The 24061-nt window shown below is 44.6% G+C and overlaps 1 protein-coding gene across 3 annotated transcripts in view; it reads left to right on the forward strand.

The window, feature by feature from the left end:
* The window catches only part of POLH (DNA polymerase eta), a 59272-nt gene extending 41116 nt beyond the window's left edge, over positions 1 to 18156 (forward strand). For all 3 annotated transcript variants that reach the window (XM_085610335.1, XM_085610336.1, XM_085610337.1), the window contains 2 exons: positions 10324 to 10496; positions 13624 to 18156. In XM_085610335.1, coding sequence (XP_085466461.1) covers positions 10324 to 10496; positions 13624 to 14581 — 1131 coding nt within the window. In that variant the 3' untranslated portion in view covers positions 14582 to 18156. The remainder of the gene's footprint in view (positions 1 to 10323; positions 10497 to 13623) is intronic.
* Positions 18157 to 24061: the final 5905 nt, after the last annotated feature.

Below are 24061 nucleotides of genomic sequence, written 5' to 3' on the forward strand. Positions count from 1 at the left end.
TTTTAGTCTAGTATTACGGCGTTCTACCAGATCATGGAGAACTGAACTAAGTTTACCATTTATGCACGCTACCAGTACATTCATCGATTTACTGTGTCACTGTAAACACCTCACCCGTTTCACTTGGCCACTCGTTTTCCTAACACGTTACTGTTGTATTTTACATAGCTTGCTTTGTAATAGTTACCATGGTTGTCATGATGTCATGATGAATTGGTATACTGCGGTCCCCTAGCAACATCCATCTGTTTGTAAACTGGTGGCAGAGGAGTTGCAGTTGGACTTGTAAGGAGAGGTGTCCCAGGGGTCTGTACTCTACTACTAATAAACTCCTGTTCCATCAAGTAACGTGAGTTACCTTCTTCCCAAAACTGGCGACGAGCGTGGAAACAACCCAACCAAGAATGTACTTTGGACACTCGAGTTAAAATTATTTGGACCGTGAGTGACCCCTGGATTATTATTTTTTTTTGTTTCAAGTGACACTAAGTGCTCTTTTGCGTTGATAGAGCTATCATCTATGACTGTACTTTATGCTTTCAACCTGCAATGGATAATTTTATGGATTTGAGCATTTAATTCGGATTGGCTGCAGGCGATTTTCCTACTGAATGTTTCAACTACGTGTGTAGTGTGCCACGGTTGGTTTAAAAGACACACCAACCCAGCGAGTAAAGTTGCAAGCCTTATTCTTAATTTTTCTTCGCGTTCGTGGATATAGTGCTATGGATTTGGGAGACACATTTTGAACCGTGAATTGAGCTATGCCGATGTGTGAAATCGTAAACAAGCGTCTACCCTGTTGAGTGTTCCTAGCTACGTGCATGTTGCTGCTGACGCGTATTGCCATAAATGCAAGAGGTTAGGACATTTTGCAAGATGGTGTAGAAGTGTTAGTTCTTCTGCGACATCTAAGTCTGTAAATGCATTAGTTCAAGATGATATGCCTCATAAGGAGGAGTTATTCTATGATAGTGAGGGTGAGAATGAAGATATTGAAGTTATGGTTATTGAGTCAAGTCAAGTTCTCAAATGTGAAACTAACAAACAAGATAGTTATCGTCCTCCCAAATGCATCATCAAAATTAAGAACAAGGATGTACACGTATGGGCAGATTCTTGTTCCCCATTTACTATCATAGACAAGTTTATTTGGGAAGGTTTAGGTGGTAATTTGAATGAATTGCAGCCCACTGATGTTATTCCAGAGGGGTATTGTGGTGAAAAGCTTCCTGTGTTAGGTTGTATAGAAACTGAGATGCGTTTCTTAGACAGGAAGATTACAGCAAAATTGTTTGTAGTAAAACAAGGAAGATCTCTTTTGGGGTGGAAGGAACAGAGAGCACTCAATATAATTTTGAACCCTAACCATCCTCAACAAGTTTTGCTAACCTCACCAAGTACAACTTCTAAATGGGTTAATAAATTTCCAAAATTATTCAGTGAAAAATTAGGATGTTTGAAAAAGTTCAAACACAAAATCATTTTGAAAGCAGATGCTACCCCCAAAGTACATAAGGTAAGAAATGTACCTTTGGTTTTAAGAGAAAAACTTAAAAATGAGTTGGTCAGATTGTGCAATGAAGATATTATTGAACGTATTGAGGCGTCCGAATGGCTAAGTCCAATTGTTTTGGCCCGGAAACCTAATGGCAATATTAGGATGTGTATTGATTTGAGAGATGTAAATGATAACATATGGATAGATAGGTATCCGCTCCCACGAATTAATGAAATGTTAGCTACTATCAAGGGGGGAACATATTTCACCACTTTAGACCTGTCTAATGCATACCACCAAATACTATTACACGAAGATTCAAAGCACATCACTTCTTTCATTACTCCAGAAGGAGCTTTTCAGTTTAAGCGCATGCCATTTGGGTTAGCGTCCGCTTCAGCCGTTTTCCAAAGGGTTATGCAATCAATATTAACTGGTCTTAAAAATGTAGTGGTTTTTCAAGATGATGTGTTGGTATGGGGGAGTGATGTAAACAATCATGATTTGATCTTGGAAGAGGTTCTCATCAGACTTTCTGAGGCTGGTCTCACTATTGCGTTAGAAAAATGTAAATTTGGTGTCAAGGAAGTGGAGTATCTTGGTCATACTTTGTCCAGTGAGGGTGTAAAACCAAAACGTAGTTTGATTGAAGCCATTGAAAAGGCTCCCGCCCCAAGAGATAGAGATCAACTCAGGTCATTCTTGGGGTTAGCAGAGTACTACTCGAAATTTGTTCACCATTTTTCTGACAAGGTACAAGAGCTTAGGAACTTGATGAAGAAAGGTGTCAAATTCGAGTGGACTGATGCTTGTCAACAAAACTTTGTTTCTATCAAGAAATGCATCATAAATGCTGTGTCATTAAGGCCATTTGACCCTAATGACCAAACTATCATCACTACCGATGCCAGTAATAATGGGTTAGGTGCGGTACTAATTAGGCCTGGGCAAAAATTTCGTTCCGTTCGCGGAAATTGCGATAATTTGACATTTTTGCGTTCCGCGGAGAGCGCGAAAATGTCAAAAATTCCGGTTTCCGCAGCTTGGCGATAATTTGTTTCTTGCTCGCGCTGTAAAATGATACATTCTCGCGCGCGCGCGATCGCCTTACCTGAATCCCTGCGTTCGCCGACAAGTTTTCTTGATCCGGTCGCGTTCTCCATGAGATGTTGTATTGTTTTTAGCCATTTGCGCTGTCTCGCGACAGTTCGCGCCCGCAGTGACGTCATGCGTCGCGCGATCACGTCTTTCTTCTCGCGATCATGCACCGCGAGAACAACTCAAAACAAGATGGCCGCGCCCGCAAGCAACCACATGGGTAAGTTGGCGACCCGCAACCATGCAGAAAATCTCGCGAACATGCCGGAAAAAAACTTCCGCATCTTCGCGATATTTCTGCTTGTTTGCGATAATTTTAAACATTCTCGCGATAATTTGCGAAGGTTAATTCCGCAAATTCCGCCCACCCCTAGTACTAATTCAGATGCACAAGGGACAAGAAAGGGTAGTGGCGTTTGCGTCCCGCACACTAAAAGGGGCAGAACACTCTTATTCAACCATCGAGAAAGAAGCTTTAGCATGTTGGTGGGGCATACAGTATTTCAGGACATTTGTGTGGGGAACTAAGTTCCAATTATATACTGACCACAAACCTTTGATAGATCTTTTCTCCACCAGAGGCGCAAGCAAGGCCACTCCCAGAATAGCCAAATGGTTGTACCGTTTGCAAGAATATGCTTTTGATGTGAAGTATATTCCGGGTGCAAGGAATGTAAATGCAGATTGCATATCTAGATTACCGTTAGAAAATACAGATGAGGAGAAAGATGATGAATGGATGGTTGCCGAAATTAAGGATGTGTGTACAGCCATCAGTGAAGTTGAGTGGAAGAAGGCCATGGAGGAAGATGTTGTACTGGGCATGGTTATAAAAGCTTTAAGTGGTGAACAAGGATGGAAGGTACATAAGGATCTTAATTCTTTCAAATTGATATGGTCGGAGTTGAATGTGATAGAAGGTACACTTAGGAGAGGTAATAGATTAGTGGTCCCTGAGAAATTAAGAAACAGATTACTAAATATCATGCATGAAGGGCATGGGGGTATGTCAGCCATGAAGAGAAGGATTAGAGTAGATTTTTGGTGGCCTGGCATGGATGTGCAAATTGAGCGTTTTGTTCGAGATTGCGTGGCTTGTGCGTGTAGCGACAAGACTCATTCTTCTCAAGAAACTTCTATAAGTGCGTCACCCATGCCTAAAGGTGCATGGGATAAATTAGCCATCGATATATGTGGGCCTTTCGATATCTTAAATGCATCAGAGAGATTTGCCATAGTTATGGTAGATTATTTTTCAAAGTGGCCAGAAGTTGCCTTTGTTAAAGAGGTCAAGGCTGCAAGTGTTATTTCATTTTGTGAAGACATTTTTAGAAGGGAAGGTTGCCCCACTGAGCTAGTTACAGATAATGGACCCCAATTCATATCGGAAGAATTTGAAAGTTTTCTGAGGAAGTGGGGGATCAGGCACACCACCACGCCAGTCTATCATCCAAGGGGAAACGGGTTGGTGGAGCGTTTCAACAGAGTACTGGTTGAATGTATTCAATTGGCATGCAAAAACAATGAGTTATGGAGGCAGTGTGTAAAGGACATGTTGTGGTCGTACCGCACTACTCCGCATTCTGTGACTAGGGAAACGCCTTTTTCTCTACTTAAGGGAAGGATTCCTTGCTCTGTGGCTGTTCCACCTTGGATGAATAGAGCGGGATATACAATGCAAACTTAGAGGAAATGCGAAGTAGAGTGGAAAAATATCAGAAAAATTATTGTGATCGTTTTAATGAAAACATTGTGAAGCCAAAACGTTGTTTCATGCAAGGAATGTTTGTGAGAGTATTTGTTGGAGACAAGGCTAAAAAGGGTCGGCCTAAATGGTCTTCTCCCAAAAAGATTATTGTTGTTAAGGGTAACAGTGTTAAGTTGGATGATGGAAATTGGTGGAACACTAGGAAGGTATCACCATGTTCTGACACTGAAATTGTCATGCCTCCAAGTACTCAGCAAAATATTGTTGCATGCAGAGTTAATACTGATCCTGTTGGATTGCCTGTTGCTAAGGTCAGAACGAATGTAAGACAACGTACAATGCCTACAAGGTATAAAGATTACGTATGTACATAGTTTTTTATTTTTTTTATTTTATTATAAAGAGGGGAGATGTGTTGTATTTTACATAGCTTGCTTTGTAATAGTTACCATGGTTGTCATGATGTCATGATGAATTGGAATACTGCGGTCCCCTAGCAACATCCATCTGTTTGTAAACTGGTGGCAGAGGAGTTGCAGTTGGACTTGTAAGGAGAGGTGTCCCAGGGGTCTGTACTCTACTACTAATAAACTCCTGTTCCATCAAGTAACGTGAGTTACCTTCTTCCCAAAAGTTACCTCGAGTTAGTGGACTTTTTTTGTCTACCGCATGAGGTGTTGATCCTATCCGCCACTTCCACGACATACTTTTACGCACGATACCGGTACACTCACCGATTCACTGTGTCACAGTAAGCACTTCACCCGTTTTACTCGGCCACTCATTTTCCTAAAGCGTCACCTCGCGTTAGTGGACTTTTTTCGCCCACCGCATGAGGTGTTGATCCTATCTGCCGCTCACACGGCATACTGGTTTCTGCCTTACGGGGTACTGCCCTGGATACCGTCCTTGCGAATTAATTTGCATCTCTATCATCTTGATCTCGTGCTATTCCACATTTCTGACTTTTACTATACCGTCACAATACTGGAATCACGGTGTAGGCTTGGTGTACGTTTAGAAATACAGCACACCTACCTCAATTGCTGCGCCATGTACGCATGAGCACTTTTCACCTCTCTACACCACCTTGTGGATGATTTGGGCCTGTCGGCCACCCTTATACTGAACCTGAGTCTCCTCTACATTTCAGCTCTACAGCCCCTGAAGAGGGCAATCCGCCCAAAATGCATTGGGCATAAACAAACCCTTGTTGCTTGTAAATCATTGTTATGAAGTAATAACGACTGCTATTAAGAAATAACGGATGACAATACTGAACAAGCATTGGCATAGCCAATAGGTCTCGCTTTTGGGACCTTATAAGTATTTAGTTTTGCAGCACAATATCCTTAGTGCAACAACATCAGCTGTTGCATGGCTAAACCTTGTACCTTATAAGTGTTTAGCTACGCAATAGCTTATGTTGTTGCACCAAGGATATTGTGCTGGATAACTAAACACTTAATGTCCCAAAGGCGAGACCTATTGGCTATGCCAATGCTTGTTTCCTCTTATAGGTTGCCTTCGGTACTGGGACCTACCCCACGCTAGTCCAGTCTCCAAGAAATCTTGGTTATGATATTCCGGGTTACCACGGCAACTCCCTCTATTTATGGATATTTGCCTGGCTCACTCATTGTCTCCTAGTCATTAAAAAGACCTCTTCCCTTGTCCTTGCTGCCCAACTGCCTATCTCCTCTAACGTGGCTCACAACACTGGCTTCTTGTGACAGAGTATTTTGTTTTCAAAGCCATATATTTTTGCCACAGTTCTCTTCTATTAAAAAAAAAAAAAGAACCTTTCTCTGGCGACACATTCTTTTTTTGTTCTGTTCCTTTAATGTCATGTGTTGCGCCTCAGCAGATCTTCTGCCTGTTCCCAGCATCTGAATGATGTGTACTATTGATATATTCTGTTAATTTCTTGCTGCCACACACTGAAAAAGTGTTTCCCAAAACTGTGGATTGCCACGCAATTGTGGGTCGCAAGCCGTTTTTTTGGGTGTGTCATGAATGTCCAAGCAATAAATAAAGATGCCTATTAATTCAGTGTTTATCTTGTCGCATTTACTGCTCCTCAAAGACACAGGTTAAATGTCAGGTTATGTATTCGGACACATTGCTTCTTATGTTTTTTTTAATATAGGGGTTGGTGTTTACTTTTCTTTCACTGACTGAAAAATGAGAGGAGTTGGTCATATTATTTTACAATCTTGCTGGTGTGCTGTAAGTATGAAAAGGGAGGCTGCAGGCAGTAATTTTTTTGATAACATCCCAAAAAATGTAGATACCTGTAAATTAACTGTACGCAGTCTTTCAATACCTAGAACTCAATATTCCTTGCCATTCATTCAGTGTCTACTGCTGTTCCCTCTACCTCATCTCTGTAAGTACCTTACTTCTTTCTAGCTATGTCTCTGTCTCTGCCTCATCTCTTTGCTATCATTAGCCCCCCTCACTCGGTGTGTGTACCTAACTCTGTATGTGAGATCACCTTCACTGCTCTCTTCCTTTCTCTGTGCCTCACTACTCTTTACCTGACCTGTCTTTACGTCACTTCTCATGTTGCCTGTCTTTTCACCCCATCTGTCTTTATCTCTTTATACATGTCTGCCTCTTGTTTGCATCTTTCTACTTTACCTCTCTCTATAACTCACACATTCTCTCTACATTTCCTTCTTCCTTTCTGTAGCTCTCTACACCTTTCTTCATCCATTCTAAAAAATTTCCTAATTCTCTATTTCTAACTCTTCTCTTTTCTCGCGCTCTCTCTGTATTAACTTCACCTTCTCTTTTTACCCTGGTATCTCTTTCCCTCACTCTCTTTTTCCCCCCCTCTATTTTGTATTTCTCGCTATTCCATTCTTTTGACCTCTAGCTTATGTTGTCTCCTCCCCCTTCTGCTTATCTTGAGTAGGGCCAGAGGTCGCTGTCTATACAGCACACATGAAGCGGAAAAGGGCAAAGCAGGGGACAATGATGGAATAATGAGGGTCGTCACAGCCATGCTCTCTTTCCCTCTTCCTGGAAGAATGCCAGCTGTGAAGGGAGTTTTATTTGATTATGAATAGCCCACTTTTAAAGCTACCGTTGTGAGTGCTTTGGGGATTTGCACAAGTCCACAACACATCCAGCAAGTCATTCCTTTGCCTTTTCTACAGTGTGGGTCAGGCTGGTCAGGGGCTAAATTCCACGAATCTACTATTGTTGCAAGACTCAATCTAGATACGACCACAAAACGTACAAACTTCTTTTATTTTTTTTTTTAAGTATTTGACAGGCGGTTAGGTTGTTTTTCTGCACCATCCATTCTGAAAGTATAAATTACAATCTAAGGCACCGTTTCTGCTTCTAGAAAGTGTTTGACCCAAACACAGGATGAGTGAGAACTTCCCCCTGTAACCTGGTTGAATTATGTAATCGACATACGAGAACTTGGAAAGGATTGAAGCAGGAAGGAATCTATTCCATATTAAGACCAAATGGGTGCAGTTTGTGCTACTGGAATCTGGAGAAGAAGCCCACTCCCTTTTACCCTCCGCTGTCAATTATGTTCTCGAAGTTTAGACCTTGTAAGGAAAGATCTTGCAGCCACGAGCGCCGATTTCATAGTTTGTAGCAAAGCTACATTGTAAACATGAGTTTGTCTTGGTATCAATTCCACTGTTCCCGTATCCCCCTCCCGCCTCACATTACCCCTAACCAAAAAAATATTCATGTTTTTATAGCCTCGGTGCCCAGACGTTCTTGTCTTGTTCAGGTCTCTTAAGTATCTAGAGTGTATGAATAAAAAAGGTAACTTGTACTGCCTACTTCCTAATTCATCCCAGAGTTCTGGATCATCAGTACTACTTTGTCTGGAGAAAACAAGAGGGCTGGCCTGGTGACTGGGTGTAGTGCCTGCGAGAGGCAACAGTAACCCATTTCTGTATGGACCCATTGGGTAAAGCTAATCTATACGTAGTGCCCTTGTAGCCCTATTACACACAGTACTGCCAAGTGCCACACATTACAAGTGACACTAACACATTTCAATGCTGGCTCCCGCATCACCGCATTGAAATGCATTGTCATGCACTCACAACCCCTCATCGCCTCTCGTTATTGCTTGAAGCTTTCTTAGCGCAACGGTGTGGTTCCCAGTATCCCCTGCGAGTCTGCAGCTGTTGGGTAACCTATCAGAGGCTCCCAGGTAGAGAAAAAGAGCGGTTGTCGTGCATATGCTGACACCTTTCCATGATAAAATATTTGCTTAGGATCCCACAGTCTGGTGAAGTTGGGAAGCCAGCATTTCACATAATGCCATTTAGCCCCTAAACAGGGCTTTTCCAGAGTTTTATATTGCTCAAAAGGGGGTAATTTGCAATGTTTGTCGGTTTTAATAGACTTTATAGTTTGACTTCCTTGTGTTAACATGTCACTTGACTTTTCACACATTTGGCAATGAAATGTCACTCATACACACACTGAAGCCATGGGAATGTCACACATAAGCAGTCTGAAAACTTGCCAGCTATGTACACAAAGTTAGCTGTGTGTTTGCACTGTACGTGCCGCGGGTGCTGCAAACTCTGTATCCTCATTCGTAGAAACAACTAAGCTTCTGTGTGAGCCTGGGGTGTCTGGGTTAGGGCTACAAGCTGGCAACCAGGGACCATATAATGGAAAGTGCCCTGGAGGCGCAGTGGGCATCTGCTCCCGCTTTGCATGCCCTTGGGGCACTTGGGTGTTTCAGATAGGGCAGCAGAAGCTTGTGCGGCCCTTTCTGTAATACAGATGGTGCTGGCACACAAAGGGTTCAAATTAGGGAAACCCTTGGCCTCTGCGCCCGCGCCGTATTGTAGACACGGATGCAGAGAAGCTGTCAGGAGGTGCACGGACAGTGTCAGTGTGCCACCTGATAGCAGCCCTGTGGAGAGTGCAAAGGGGGTACTATGGACACCCCCCTCCAGACATCCCATTGAGGCAGGTGCTTCAATGCCGCTCCGTATTTCATGTCAATGCACTGCACCCAGGGCAGCACGACTTTGTGGCTGCCCTGGGTGCAACACATTCAATATGATACAGCGCGTTCGCTTTGTTTGCGCCAAGCGTACCATTTGAAAGGTGCTCCCGGTGCAAACAAAGAGTGTTGTGTTCTGTAATATGACCCCGGGTAGGCATAGAGCATAGGGGGGCCGTCCCTTCTGGCTTATTGTACCAGTCCTTCGAAAGATCTGTGATTTATAATCCTTCCTCACGATGTAACTCTTCAGAATCTACATTTGGCTACCAGGGGTCGTACTACACAAAGTACCCCAGGGGCACAATGGGCATTTGCGACCACTTTACACATCCCCGGCGCGCTTTGGTATTACAGAAGGGACCGCAGATGCTTGTGCGGCCCCTTCTGTGATATCAAAAGTGCTGGTGCTAAGAGGGCGTTGCCTCATTTGCATGGGGGAAATTCCGTTGCATTTGCTCCCGCCCCGTATTAAAGATTCGGGTGCAGAGGCAAAGAAGCTGTCAGGGGGCGCACTTGACAGTTCGCCCCTTGATAGTAGCCCTATGGAGAGATAAAAGGGGGTTCCATGGACCACCATACATCCCAATGCAGGTGGTGCAGTCACTCACTGCATCCACCTGCAACGGGATTTCTAATCCTCCTTAAAAGTGCAGGCGAGTTGCCGCCTGCACTGTGAAACACGGAGCGGCTTCAAAGCAGGTCCTCCATCTTTCACCTGAATGCGCTGCCCTGGGAGCAGCACATTCCGTGTAATAGGGCGCAATCTCCCTGTTTGCACCCGGCACAACTGTTGTGCCAGGTGCAAACAAGGAAAGTGCGCACATACATAATCGGGCCCCAGATCAATGACGGCTACCAGAGCCTCTCCGCTGTGTCTGGTCCAAGATGACACTAAGGAGGTGCAATAAACTTGTAAAGGGAGATTGTTCTGTTTGAGAACAGCATATTCTTGTGGTTCCAGGCCTTTAATCCATTCCGTGAACTCGTCCCTGTTTTTCTCCCCAACAGAACAATCGGGTGGCGAAGCTGCTGACCGTGAGCATTCGAGTGCAAGGCGACAAACGAGCAAATAGCCAGTCGCGCTGCTGTGCCCTGGCGCGCTATGAAGCGGAGAAGATCTGCAGTGATGCCTTCATTGTTTTAAAGGCGTGCAATGCTGCTGGAGCCCACCAGATGGCGTGGTGAGTGCTTTTCTGTGTACCCATATGCATAGCCTTATTTCTGAATGGGGTGTGCCAGTTGGAAATCTTCTTTCAAAGCTCAATGAACACAACAGGAAGTCAGGAGGAGGAGTTCTTCCTGGGGTCAGTGAGCACAGCAGGAAGTCAGTAGGTGATGTTCTTACAAGAGGCGCACTCCCTACACCCCTTCACCGAACACCCACTGGCTGCCCGCACACCCACGCAGAAGAGCAGCTACTTTCATTAATGCATGAACTGAGCATTCAGCCAATCTGGCATGGGTTTTCTGATGAGTAGAGTTTGCTACTGCCGGCGAAGGCACCATCTACAATCAGTTTCAAATTCTGGGTATTACAAATTTGGATGGACATCTTTGAGGATCAAAGCTGCACAGCTTAGAATATTATTCTTTCTGATTTAAGGGTAAGTTATATTGTAGTGGAGACGGAGTTTTAGATGCACACATTGCTATGTTAGCATAAGCGTCTTAGAAGTTAGAAACGCCATCTTGAAACTTTTGGTGCTTTTGCACACGACACTGCAGATCGATGTTATTATATGAAAACTGCTTACCTGCCTTTTCTTCACATGAGAACTGTCTGTTGTTCACATCCCTAGACGTGCACCGCGACCTTGGTCTGAACATTGTGTGCAGAAACAGTCAGGGCCAACAAACAATGTATGCTTTTGAATTCAGGTTCATCGGCCCACGCTCTAGCCATAACACGCACACAACTGCAAATATCTGACACTCGAGCGCCTTTAATATTGCAGTTTGCATGCATTAGACACACATTCTGGAGAAGAACGTTTCCAGGCACAGAGCAAAGCTAATCCTGTGATGTGATTCACCTAAGCTGATATTTACAGTATGGAGTTCCCCATTCAAACCTAGAGACCTTCTATTAGTCTAATAATACTAGCTTACTAGCGAAGGGAGGGTGGTTGTATTCCACTATCATTTGTAATATGATTTCTCCCTTCATTTTGTATGGTATTGTAACAATGCTGATGGTTTTATTTTTAATCATTTGTCTGCTTATGTTAGCCAAGGTCCTGCATCTTAGGACACGTAGTTTATAAAATGAACGTTTTAAACTTTACTGTGTCTCTGATTGCTCTTGTTGTGGACTGATATGAGAATAATAACGAACAGGTATTTCTGATTCCCACCATTCCTGAGAGTACTCTAAGTCGCATGTTCTGGGTTGTCTAATCATTGGTAGCTTCGAGATGATACGAAGAGCGAATGAGACACTGATGCTAGTCGGATAGGGGTTCTGGGTACTGAGGCGAGTTTTTGGTACACCGCAATTCACTGAGGTCCTGGTTTCCTGCGCATAGTTCTGTGCATGAGCAGAATCCCTGCAACAATAAATTTCTGTTTATTTTATTTTAGTCATGTTTGATGTAGTGCTACTAAACCCTGCAGGGATGACTGAGCTTTACCATAAAGCTGCATTGGACATGTATAATATAGTTGAACGCTAGAAGGATGAAAAATGTATTTGTGGACCCCAGCCATACACCATTAAGGAATATGGAATAAAAATAAAATTGTAGACAGTAAGCAGTTGTAGGTAGAATGAGCAGCCTGCCTAAAATGTCGACCAATGTCCACTTGAGCCTCGTGTGGCGGTGTATGCATATACACGAAATGTGCAGTATCTGCTTCTGTGTGGCATGTGTACATTCTGTTAGCGACACAGTTGTAAGATATGTGGAAAGTATGTATATTGTTTGAGTTTCTGCTTAAGTGATTAGGACGTTTTTAAAAGATGTATTTTTTTGGCCTGGGTGTGTGGTGAGGCAGCATTTCTTAAATCATTTGAAAGGGCATGTGTTTTTTATCTGGGGACCAAGGGACACACATTTGTAATGAGGTGTATTAATGAGTTTTGTTTCTTAGGATCCTTACTTACTAGACAATTACAGTGTGTGAGCAGGATAAGTGGTAATTTAAGGTGAATGGCCCAATATCTGTGGCATTCGTTTTTTTAGGCAGAACACACTTTAATTGTAAGGTTTGGTAGCGAGATGCAGAAATGACTGATTCTGTCAGTTGTTTTCGTTTGGGCGATGAACCTGGCTGCAGAGTGGATGATGGCTTTGAGAGGAGTTGGGCAGGATTTTGGTAGCCTGGTTAGTAGGGCTATTTACTCTGTGGAGGATATCCCAAATGCAGATATATGTTAGGGTGGCGCAAGTTGAAATCTGGCACATTTAGTGAGTTCAACAAGGTTATGAACATTGGTGTTTATTCAGCAGCTCAGGGATCTGCTAAATAACCCCCAGTTCCATATCTTTCTACAGTGGCTCCAACTTTTGTGATAGAGGCTGAGCAATTAAATCGACAAAACATTAAACGTCTTTGACCTTCACTGTCCAAACTCTGCCCTGCACACACTCTACAATGCTCTGCACATGCTCCACTGCAGTGTGCACACGGCCTGCCAGATCCTGCACATGTTCTTAGGCTCATTGGAAGCCAGAGGGGAAAATGTATGAAGTTGTGTGGGATTTTGTGTCCCATCACAGTTGATGGGGGGGAAAAGGGGTCTGAGGATGCAGGGCAATACATCAGGAAAGTCACAAGGAGGCGACGGCCTCTTCCTGCTCAGTGTCTGCGTCCATTGCAGGATATGTATAAACCCCCTCCTTTGCACACACATAAAAATGTGAGATGTGAAAGCACTGGTGAGCAGTAAACGAGTGCAGAATTCTCCATCAGTTGCTAGTGGAGCTGTTTCAGCTTCACTTGAATGTATTAAAGGACATGCAGTCAAAGACACAACAATAAATTGCTGCTTCTAATTACAGGAGCCTTCGGCTCCTGGTCTGCTGCTAATTTTGAACTGTGCCGAAGAGTCAAGAATGCTCAGGATTCCAAAAATAATCTTTCCTCAACTATTCCACACGTAACATGAAGGAAAACAGTGGTAAGCTTGTTCCATGCTTTCGGCCCCCATTTACAAGCATTGTATCCATTAGTAGTGCTATAGCAGGTACCGCTACCATTGATTACCTTTAGCATGCCTAGGCATGAACCGTATCTATAGGGAAAGGATGTGTACAAATATTCTTTTTTGAAACCTAACTTGATACTTTATTTTGTAACTTTTTCTAGGTCACCTCCACTCACATTGATACAGCTCTCTGCAGGCAAGTTTTGTGAGACGCTGACACCTTCTAAAGGGGGCATCACCGGCTTCTTGACCAGTGACGCATCCTGTACTCAAAAGGCTGGAGCCTCCTTGACCTGCGGTTCTACCTCTACTGCAGCAGCTCACCTACCTGCGCCCATTGAACGTCCAAGAAAGCCGATGCCTAGTCCAAAACCACCCAGTGCAATCAAGGCAATGTTTGAAAGGGCTAAAGAAAAGAGGAAGTCATTTGATAATAAAATATCATCCCTTCCTGGCACTGGAACAGCACTGTACTCTATGAACACTTTAAATCTGTCCACACCAGGCTCAGATCCTGAATCCAGTGAGAATGTTGCACCATCCGTGGAATTCCCTAGTGAGAATGGGTCATTTCAGGGCAGAGCTCCAGAATTACTAAAGAGGCCAAGCCTCGGAAACACCCATGAAACAAATCTCTCATCCCAAAACAATCTTTCCATGTTTGAGTCTACAAGCTTCACATCAGATGATGAAACTGTGGATGAAAACAGTTTGGATTTCATTGAAACTGAAGATGGTGAATATAATTCGGCCAGTGAGGCAAAGGTTGTAGCCTCTCCTGATGTGGGTGACACTCCGGAATCTCCTGCGGACGGTGCGTTGTCCTTCCAGGTCTTGCCTCCTGTTGATGCAGAAGATCTGGTGCAGTGTGAGAAGTGCAGCGAGAAGGTCGTGGTTTGGGAGCTTCCTGAACACATGGATTTCCATTTTGCCCTAGACCTCCAGAACTCCTTTTCGACACCCAGCTCTTCCAGCATCACTGCTTCACCCAGTCCTGCACTGTCCTCACCACTAAGAGGCAAGAGCAAGGGCAAGAGCACCCCGTCCTCTAGTGCCAAGCGCCCCAAACATGACGCCAACATGACCCTAGACTCTTTCTTTAAGAAGACTCCTCGATAGCTACACCCTGGGGACGCGTGATGTGGGGGAGAAGGAAGGAGTCCGTTCTGAACAATGGAAAGTGCAGGATGAGAACAACCGTAAGCTGAAATTGGCTGATCATATATGCACACTTCATACTTTTCATCTCAACCTGCATAGTCCTTATCCTGCAAAGAATCCCAAAAGGCCCAATTATGGGCCGGAGCCCAAATGGATATTTCAGTCCTTTCATTTATTGCAACTGGCGAGATGTGGATCTGCTGTGATGGTTGGCTCAGTGTAGTTCTGTTCATGAACCAGCAAGAAATATTTTCATGTAGGTATTTGGAAAGTCCATTATACAGTAGCGCGTCTTGGGGTGTGCAAGTTCAAGGCTGATTGGTGAACTGGTGTGATTTAAAGATACCCAAAAGCGGCATCAAGCTTGGGCGTGCCTTTGCAATATCTGGGTCCAGCTTTTTGGCATTCTCTTTCCATAATTGCCTAAATACGCCTTTATGATCTATGAAGCCGCTGCCATGCTATAAAACATTCACTGTAACCAGCATACAGATTACTTCCCTCTTGCAGCTCTGCACTACATGCACACAACAGCACAACCCTTTGGAAGAAGGATTCCAAGCACTGCTTGCTTACCTCTGCAGGAATTGGTGGCAACTTGCCATTTTGGGCACCAGTGGCCAAGGTTGGGATTTTGTAGCTCATTCTCCTCTGTGAGGAACCAACCACTTAATCTTCTATACATTATCTCACAGCAGAGTTTTAATATATGTATAATCCAGTTTGCTTCACATCTGCTTTTTATGCCTAGGAAGGTTTTAGTAACCCGCGTCTTTGACAAAGCATTTGGAATGTTTACCTAGACATCACTTTAGCTTGTGTGCAAGATGTTTGTCAGCAATGGAATCCTTATTTATTTGAGATGTTTCAGTTTGACTGCATGCTGTTCAGATGCCGTAGGTGGTTTTATGTGCCTTTTACTGATCGCAGCGTACTTGACCATCACATTCTATCCTATGGTAAGCCTATTTCTCCTTCAGAGGGGTCCAGGATTGGGTTGAAGGTTCCAAAGCCATAACCACATGTGAGTGAGGTGTATTAGCAGGACTCTATGGAGCCTTTATGGCATTACCAGACATTATTGACACGCTCTCAGAGCACACTGTTGATCAAAGCTTGGTTAGCAGGAAGGCTTCGGGCTCATATGGCAAAACTGCAAGAAGCTTCAGATTCCTAGTACTGTGCAGCAGTGAAAGAGATGGGCAAAGGGGAGGCAGTATGACCGTGCTAAAGAGTAAGATTTACTCAGCTCTTGATCATCACAAGCATCTGGTTCATGTTTACATTTTCCAAGATGTACATTATGTCTGTAGTGTTCCTAGTGCTGGAGCACAGTAGAGGAGCCTGTTGGGATCACCGATTGATACCCATGTCCGTGCTGCAGGTCTCCCCTGAGGTATTAGTGGGGCTCCGTAAGGGTCCAGGCATGCAGGAATTATTTTGCAGATCACATTGGAAAGAGTGTGCGCCCTGGATTCATGCAGCAGTGGTTTCTACAGATGTGTTTCTTGTTTGATCCCATTGTTATTGGTGCCTTTTAACCTAAATGGGTCATTGTCTTGGCACACAGCCCTGGACTTTAGGGCGTATGTTTTGGATGAATGTTATTTACACATCATGCAAGTCTTCCCTCCTCCTGGCCACTCCTTGTCAAGTATGGATTCATGGGATACTGTTACTATTCTCCAAGGTTTTCAGTATTTGTCTTTGTTTATATTGTCTCGGTTTAGTCTTACCTGAAACGTACACAAGCTGTACATGCTTACCGACAAATGTGTCCAATTTGCAAAAATTTATTTTCTTCAGAAGTAAAGTCAGTCTAATTGTTTTCCCCTAAGTAGTCATGCATGCTTCACCTATAAACATTAATTCGTAATAAATCATCTGAAAGAAGCCCAAATTATCAGAGAGGTATGTCAAAAGCAGCTGATATGTTTTTAAATCTCTGCTGTGAAAAAGTGAAAAGCTTAAGAAATTTGCACAAATTATGGCAATGTATATTTCTCACTTGAGTGTAAATAATAATAAAACAAAGTGCAGCACACTGCACTCTGTATTTGCAGTTATTCTGCCCACAAGCACAAAGTGCCCCACCCACAGCAGACAAAGACAATAACAACACCTGTAACCAAACATTCTTACATATTTTAGAAAGCAAACCATGTTGAAAAGTGAAGGGCCTGTCTCTATCCCCCCCCATCCCTTTTCAGCTGCTGTTTGTCCATCCTTCTTTAGATCCTGATTCTAGGTGCTCTCCTTCTTGCCATACTTCACTTCAGCCCTCATTTGCAGGACTTGCAAGTGCTTCCTCTAAGGGGCCTGGCTCTGCCGCATCCCTGCTAGGGCTTGTTATGTAGGTGTGCACTGCTCCGCACAGCGTGCAATTCTACTGAGCGATCATTGCAAGAAGTTTGTATCTCAGTTTCTGCCCGCATTGTTACTAGTCTATGCTGCTGCCTCTCTAGTCCTCCCCTCTTTCTTAAGGCTGCTCCGTGTTTCCACCCAGCCTGGTAATTCAGCTGAAGATAGACAATGACTGGTTTGGAATTCGTAGACTTAAAATTGTAGTTCCTGGTGCACTCCAAAAATCCAACGGCGGTGCCTCCATGAGGGCAGAGTAGCGTCACCCCCTCTGGTGCGAGTGCAGAAAACATCAAAAAGAAAATGGTAATAAAACAAATGTATTACCATTTTATTTTTCATTCTGGCAGCTGCCAAGTCTGAGGGCAGGGTCAGCAGCCCGTAGGAACAGTGTGCATTTCAGTTTAAAGTGCGCATGTCAGTTTAAAGTGCGCATGTCACTTTGGCCATCTGTCTTGTGACTGCCAGCCTGACATGCACTCTTTAAACACCTCCAACTCGAGCTGTCTTCGACACCTGAATGGAGAGCAAGCACAGATCACCCCCCCACCATCCCCGGTGCTTGAAGGAGCATTGAACCAGCACACTCAAACTAATCCGGTTACTTCTCTCATGCCTCATGCTGCCCGAGGAGCATGAATGCAGCACCTAGATTGGTGGAGGGGCGCTGGATGCTGCTCTGGGAGCCAGTACCAAGCTTGTGGCAGTGAGTAAGTAAATCTTTTATTTTTTTATTTTAAGTCGATTTAACTCACTGACAGGCACTGTGAGAAACTTGCAGTGCCTTCAGTATCAACTCCAGAGCTCTTAATCGTGGCCTGTTATAAGCACTGGAGCTTATTTACAAGACCCTGCTGGTACGTCACCTTTTCCCATGTTGAAAGTGACGCATGGCACCTCAAGGGGCTCGTAAATGAGCCCTACTGTTTAAAACAGACCACGATTAAGAGATTTGGCGTTGTCTAAAGGCACATCTGGATTTTTTTCTTCATTTTTTATTTATTGTCCGTGGGTTAAATATTCGTCTCATCAGTTTAATTTGTCGCTGGACGCCACTGCACTTAAAAAGCTGCGCATCTGAAATCAACATTGATCAAATGTATATATTTTCTCTTTTACAAAAATTAACAGTTTATATCCTAAATTGCAATTAAAAACTTTGTAATAACCAACACTTTCTGGAATCTTTTTAAAGGACAAAAGGATGGAAAGAGATCTGTATAAAGGCTAAGACTGTTTGCGCACCACTAAATGTTAAATGTTGCTGGGATATCTATACACTTTATCACTGTAAAGACTCAACCCTTCAGCCTTACTGCTGTGGGTATGAGTATGGGTTCTCACTCCGTCTGACGGTGGTCAGGTTTGCGTGGGTGCACTTTAGGCACAAGCGCCTTTTTCTTTTTTTTTTTTTTAAACCTCCAGAACACGGACTAGAATTTCATCATGCTAAGTGCAACATCCAAACCCCTGGCTAAACACATGTTTTCACGAAAGTTTCAACTCTGTCAGGCTGTACCCTGCAGAAATGTATAGCTGTATGAGAGAAACAAACTGATTTTGCAATTAGACAGACTTCATATAAGGCTGAAATCCATAGCAGCCAAGGTAAAATTCATAACATCAAGAATTTAAAAACAAATCTTCGAGCTCGGCCAGCCTCCACCCTATCAAACGAAATGGTGGGGGAGTGCCTCGCAGCTATAGAGGTTGGGGGCTGTTGAATCTTGCACCAACAAGAAAGGTGAAAATAGGCTCACTTCCAGGTCCTTCCATGTGATACGTGAAAGAATGGGCATTTTTACGGTTACAAATATTATTGCTCAGATTACTTATTGGTAAGCTTCATTACTCCGATTCCTTCTTTCTCCTCACAGTTCTGACATGGTGAGCAATATTCTCCTGTTCGCAGATGTCCCCTATACAAATAAAAGAGCCCATCTCCCCTCCTAAAGCTCCAAATATGACCTACTCTAACACTTCCTGTATCAGGCTACTTAGGAGAGGAGAAGTAAAACTCTTTCTGTAATAACAAAGCAAGATAACATTAAAGTTGCAAATGTATTCCTCATCCCGACGGAGGAGGAGGGACTGTGAAGAGGAAGACTATGATTCAAAACAATGAAGCTTATCGTGAAGTAATCTGAGCATTGACTCCTTGCAGTCCTCATGTGGTGAGCATATACCAAAGCTGGATAAAATTGTCCCATGTAAAAAATGAACAAACTCTCTAATGCTACATCCAATGCATGTATTTGAAATAAAGAATTAAACGATGGCAGCACCGCTCCCTCAAAAGAAGACGCTACATTTCTCCAATGCAAAGCCTGTAGTAGAAAATAAGAGTTTTGGACGAAGCCTATGTCGCTGCTGCACAAATGTCTTTAAAAGATGCCACTTTAAAAACAGCCGAGGTTGACGGCATGCTTCTAGTTGATGTTCCCTGCACCAAAAATGCTAAAAACCAATGGGCGTCCTACTGATCCCTTTTATGAACTAGGAATGACACTTGGTATTAAAACCAATCGTGGGGAATTAGTACCCCATCATATCACCACTGTACAGTCGACATGTTTCTGCCTGATGGCTCGTGAGTCCGTGGCATTCTTCAGGACGGAAACACAGGATCTTAATATGGCAAACATACATTAGTTTTACCACTGTCAAACAAAGAGTGACGTGTCACTTCCTTTATATCTGGCCCATATGTACCCCACTGATGGGTCTTCAGGGCCCCCGGGAGGGAGAGATCCGAAACTCCTGTATTCACTCTTTCATCAAAGTGCGTTCCCCACAAAAAACCTGATTGCATCTGCTCCTTTCTCCCAGAGAGACGATGCTACATTGGTTTTTAGCATATATAGGTAAACGGTTCGCTCGTAGTTGGAAGTGCCTCCCTGTATCTTGGTGAAGGCCCACTCTCCATCAAACTGGGTTTTTGGAGATTGTGGGTTATCCTATGATGAAGCATGACACCTGGTGGTGTGTGAAGACATTCAATCATTTTTTTTTTGTATGTCCAACAAAAAACATTGTGTTGAGTAGGGTCAGAAGGGATACATAACATGAAATAAATTTTGCAAGAAAATCTCGGGTAGCCCTATTTGTGTGAAAGCATTGTGGTTTGAAGACCAGCTCACCCTTGGGACCCCATAGCATCTAATATATCTCGATTTGTCATGAAGTTCAAGCTGGTGATAGCCCTTATTCAGATCTAGTTTGTAGAATATTTGCGCCCCATTCATTGACGTGATCATGTCGCTAATGTGAAGTCCAGGGTGCCTCTCCCTCTCGATGGCCGTATTTGGTGTTCTCATGTCGACACATAGAAGTACTTTGCCATCTGATCCTTTTTTGGGTAGTATGACCACTGGCGACACCTAGGGAGTGTCTCCCGAAGTTCTCTCAATAATGTCTGCCCGGAGAAGATCTTGCAGGTCCTCCTCCACAGCCTGTTGAAGATGGAAAGGTATTTTTCTGTGATGCTGGGCTATGGGTGTCACTCGTTCATTGATGTGCAGGCAAACCTGAAAGTGAGCCATCTTCCCCAGCCCTGTGAAAAGTTTTGGGAACTTGTGGATTATGTCTGGTTCATCGTCTACTGAATATAGTATTTCCACCAGTTGAAGCCGTTCAGACGGGCTTGCCTTAGGCGCGCCTTCGGCGCGCAAACGGCGCTCCCGCTGCGCTCGTCCGCTGCGCTTCCTGAAGTTACACATCTATATACGCCCGTGGGGGCGGGAGGGGGCGTGGCCTAAGAGTGGGCGTGGCCGCAGCCTCGGCGTCGGTGAAGGCGGGAGGAATACCCAGGTAGGTCGTGTGACAGCGCAAAATAGCAACAGAATAAAGTTAGTTTAAAAACACAGACAAATGCAGTTAGTTCTTCTCCAGGCTATCCGCCTCAGGAGATTCGGTCTTCACGAAGCGCTAGCAATCAGCGCTTATGAAGCTAGGAGGGCGGGAGGGGGCGTGGCCTAAGAGTGGGCGTGGCCGCGGCGTCGGTGAAGGCGGGAGGAATACCCAGGTAGGTCGTGTGACAGCGCAAAATACCAACAGAATAAAGTTAGTTTAAAAACACAGACAAATGCAGTTAGTGCTTCTCCCGGCTATCCGCCTCAGGAGATTCGGTCTTAGAAGATATGGAAAATACGGACCAAAGCATACTGTCAATACTTGAAGCATCATAACAGCAATCAAGGATTCTGCAAATAGCGTTTCCGTCAGTACCATGTGGTTGCAGTTACCCATTTCTCAATGTATCAAATAACATGATATGCAATCCCGTTCCCTCCCACTTATCCCTCCCCACACCCGAATGGCGTTACAATAATTGTAAACCATGTATAAAGGCAAGTCATAGGTGTGTCAATAGCAGATGTGCTCACCACAGTAATTCAGGAAGCTAGTCTGTGTTATCAGAGGTAGCAGCAGGAGAGCAAGCATTGAAGCCATCCCCTTAAGGAGGAGTCTCCACCTCTGGTGTACTCGAGTCTTCATCAGTGTCTGTGTGAGGTGTTTTCAGTAAGTGTACTAGTGCCTCCCAGGCCCTCGCCAGCTCCATCGCCTTTTCACTTTTTGAGCGGGTTGCCACCTGTAGCCACGTGGCACCCTCGCATTCCGCTCATTTAAGAAACTCGGTACGCCATCTCTGAAAACTAGGGCCCTTCGTGGCTTTCCAGTGAGTTGGTATATCCCTTTTCGCCAATAAAAGCCCCAGGTCTATAAATGTACTTATTATCTTGTTCCTAGAGGTATGGGGGAACCAGTGCAGCAAACAGAGGCCTATGATGGGTTCTATGTCCTATCCGTAACAACATGCAAGAGAGCAGCCACCTCCTCCCAGAACGTGTCCAGTTGCGGGCAGTTCCACAGCATATGACAGAAATCCGCTCCTACCGTCCTGAAACGCGGGCATATTGCAGAGGTCACATTAAAATATTTATTAATTTTTTCAGGTGTAAGGTATGTTCGATGAAGAATAAAGAAATGTACTCGCTGGAAACGTGCATTCCGAGTGCTTTTCCATGCACTCTCCACTAGTCCTGCCAATGCTGTCTCAGGAATTTTATTCCCTAAGTCCACTTCCCATCGCCGCCAGAGCGTTACTAGTGGGGTCAGTCATTCAGTTGTCATTCGGCGATACAAACAAGTAACTGCCTTGACGGTGCTGGCAGCTAGGACTACATACTGACAAACCATGGAGGTGGGCGGTTCTCCGAGTCCCATTTTCCAGTTATGAGCGCTAAGTGTAATAAGTAGTCTCCCGAGGCAGTTCATATCTGTCTTGCAATACTTCATATGGAATCACGGAGCCATCTTCAAATAGATCCCCTATGGTGATCAACTCCCTCTCTGCCCAGTCCCAAAGCGCCGCCATGCAGCAGAGCACTATATACCGCCAACGGGACTTCAGGGGCATACGGGCGTACTATTTGTGTGCGTCTGTGACTCCTATTCCAGCAAAGCTTAAACGTACTCATCTCTCAAGGCAAGAGGAGGCTGGGAGTGGTAATTGCAACAACAGTTTATAGAGGATTTGTCTAGCTAGCTGATTATTCACTCCATCATCATCATTGCGAAACAACCGTGCCACCGCCTGAGTAAGCCACTGCAGCTGCGCTGCCAAATACGCCTCAAAATCGGGGACCGCCAGTCCACCCTCCGATCGTGGCCTCATAAATGCAGTAAGGGCCACTCTCCGTCTTCCCCCAGCCCAAAGAAACCCAACCACCTTCGACTGTAGTTGCTTAAAAACCGATGTGGGGATCCAAATCGGCACTGTTCTGAAATAATACAGCAACCTGGGGAGCGCTATCATCTTGAGATGCTCTTATGGCCCTTCCCACGTTACCCTCCAATAAGTCAGTTTGGGTGTGATATATGAGAGTGCCAAGGTACGTCAGACATTGTCGCTCCCAGTGCACCTCCTGCGTATATTCTCGGTCCTCAGATTGTAGCGCCCTAGGGAACAGGCAAGTCTTTGTCCAATTTACCTTCAGACCGGCAATCTTGCCGATGTCTGCCAATAACGTCTTCGCGCCACGAAGGGCACCCTCTACATCCGCCAAAAACAGAAGAAGATCATCGGCATATAATGCGATATGGTGAATTTGCACTTGTACTCTCAATCCCGAATAGTGCAAGCCCGTCCTAGCCCGTGCCGCCAGCGGCGCCATGGCGAACAGCATAGGGGAAAGGGGACAACCCTGTCTCGTCCCGCGACCCACAAAACAAGTATCGGATATAATCATTCCAATCTTCACCCGCGCTGTGGCCTGTTTATACAAAAGAGAGGTCCAATCTATAAAACCATCTCCCAATCCAAATTACCGCATAACTTGGAACAAATATGGCCATTCCAAGCTATCAAAGGCCTTTTCAATATCTATCGCCATTATGGCAGCAGACTCTTTGTGGTAGGTGTCTGCCTCTAATATAGCAATAAGGCGCCGAACATTCTGGGCCATATTCCGTGTTGGTATAAATCCCGCTTGATCCGTGTGTATTAGGTGGACCATATATGGGAGTAGGCGGGTCGCCAGGATCCGACTCGGGATTTTATAATCCGTGGTCAGCATTGGTAATGGGCGATAAGCTGTCCTGTCATGGGGGGGGGCTTACCCAGTTTTAGCAACGGTATAATTAACGCCTCTCAGGTGCTGGCAGGCAAAACGAGCTCTTTCTTCGCAGTATTATACAGTGTCACCAACCTAGGGGTCAGCAGGTCAACATTCGCCCTCTAAAATTCCACCGGGAGCCCATCCACACCAGGACTTTTCTTCCGGGTCATATGCTTAATCGCGCCACGGACCTCTCCCAGGGTAATGTCCTGACCCAGTAGCTCCGCCTTCTCATGATCTAGTGCTGCGAGTTCTAAAATGACTGTCCCTCTTTGCGCTGGATTAGCTAGCCATGCCAACAGCGCCCCAGATTTATCGCGCTCTGCATGAGCCCGTACAGCATAGTTTTTATAGTCAAAGCAGCGTATGCACGCCACCTCTACTGCGACCTCCTAATTTTCTGCTAGTAAGTCTTGTTGCCAATCTGGATGCCCTGGCCTCTCCCTCTTATTGTCCT

The sequence above is a fragment of the Triturus cristatus genome, chromosome 6 (genome assembly GCF_964204655.1).
Source record: "Triturus cristatus chromosome 6, aTriCri1.1, whole genome shotgun sequence".
Classification (NCBI taxonomy): domain Eukaryota; kingdom Metazoa; phylum Chordata; class Amphibia; order Caudata; family Salamandridae; genus Triturus; species Triturus cristatus.